The 1,217-nt window shown below is 67.6% G+C and overlaps 1 protein-coding gene across 1 annotated transcript in view; it reads right to left on the reverse strand.

Annotated features, from left to right (window-relative positions):
* The window catches only part of LOC104994326 (protein jagged-2-like), a gene marked incomplete at both ends in the record, with an annotated part of 15,055 nt that overhangs the window by 4,397 nt on the left and 9,441 nt on the right, over positions 1 to 1,217 (reverse strand). The window contains 5 exons of the mRNA XM_010847855.1: positions 21 to 106; positions 207 to 234; positions 669 to 785; positions 908 to 1,021; positions 1,120 to 1,199. Coding sequence (XP_010846157.1) covers positions 21 to 106; positions 207 to 234; positions 669 to 785; positions 908 to 1,021; positions 1,120 to 1,199 — 425 coding nt within the window. The remainder of the gene's footprint in view (positions 1 to 20; positions 107 to 206; positions 235 to 668; positions 786 to 907; positions 1,022 to 1,119; positions 1,200 to 1,217) is intronic.

Consider the following 1,217-nt stretch of genomic DNA (forward strand, 5'->3'; position numbering starts at 1 on the left):
TGGGGACCCCAGCTCCTCACTGATGCGGCAGTCGGGACCCGCAAAGCCAGGCGCACACTCGCAGCGGAACCAGTTGACGCCATCCACGCAGACACCACCGTTGTAGCTGAAGAGAGGGCAAGGGTCAGGGCAGACCAGCCCATCAGCTGTCCCACCACCGGGGGTCAGGGGAGCCCAGGGCAGGCCAGCCCACCACCACCACTCACCAGGGCAGGGGGTTGCAATCGTTGGTATCTGCATTTGAGGAGAGAGAGGACGGTGAGCCCGGCACTCCCCACCCAGGCACCCATCCATGCCCGGTTGGGGGCGCCCCAGGTACACGGGGAGGGCAAGCAGATACCGCGCTGTCTACACCAGCCTGCCACGCCCAGGCTGGAGGATGTGGGGCCAGGGCAGCTCTGGGAGGACAGCCCGTCCTGGAGGCCCACGCGGAAAATGGACTGTGTGAGCAAGACAGTGGCTGGCCGGAGATGCGCAAGGGCCAGCACCGACGGGAGGAAGCTCAGGGGAGTCAGAGGGGTTCAACCAGGCTTCCGCGGCCAAGCACAAGGAGTGGGTCGATGGGGCAGAGTCGGGGTGGGGGCAGGACAAGGAAGCAGGGGATGGGGTGGCCCCCCACCAGCCCACGCCCACAGCCGCCCCCTGGTGCCGCCAACCCCCGAGCTCACTATGGGTGCAGGTGCGGCCCTCCCAGCCGTCCCGGCAGATGCAGGAGAAGGAGTCCCCACTGCCCACGCAGGTACCCCCATTCACACAGGGGTTGGGCAAGCAGCTGCTGTTCTTGGCTGCAAAGGAGTCAGAGAAGGAGAGCAGAAAGAGAAGGAAGGGCTCTCACCTGAGCCAGGCAGGCCGGGGTCCCCGCCCCAGGCCTCGGCCCAGACAGGCACAGCCCAGCCCCGGCCCTCACCGACAGTGCAGGTGCTGCCCTTCCAGCCCGGGGGGCAGGCACAGCGGAAGGTGTCCCCGCTGTCGTAGCACGTGCCGCCATTGCTGCAGGTGTAGGCGTCACACTGGAACTCACCTGCGGGCACACGGCCACTCAGAGGCTGCCCGGAGCAGTGGGCGGCGCCCCGGCAGGCAGTGCAGCCCCCAGAGTGGCAGGGCATGGTGGGCACTCACGCGAGTGGCAGGTCTTGCCCTTCCAGCCATCGTCGCACATGCAGTAGAAGTCGTTGACCAGGTCGAAGCAGCGACCGCGGCTGTGGCAGGGATCGGGG

This window comes from Bison bison, unplaced genomic scaffold (genome assembly GCF_000754665.1).
Source record: "Bison bison bison isolate TAMUID 2011002044 unplaced genomic scaffold, Bison_UMD1.0 scf7180017849819, whole genome shotgun sequence".
Lineage (NCBI taxonomy): Eukaryota > Metazoa > Chordata > Mammalia > Artiodactyla > Bovidae > Bison > Bison bison.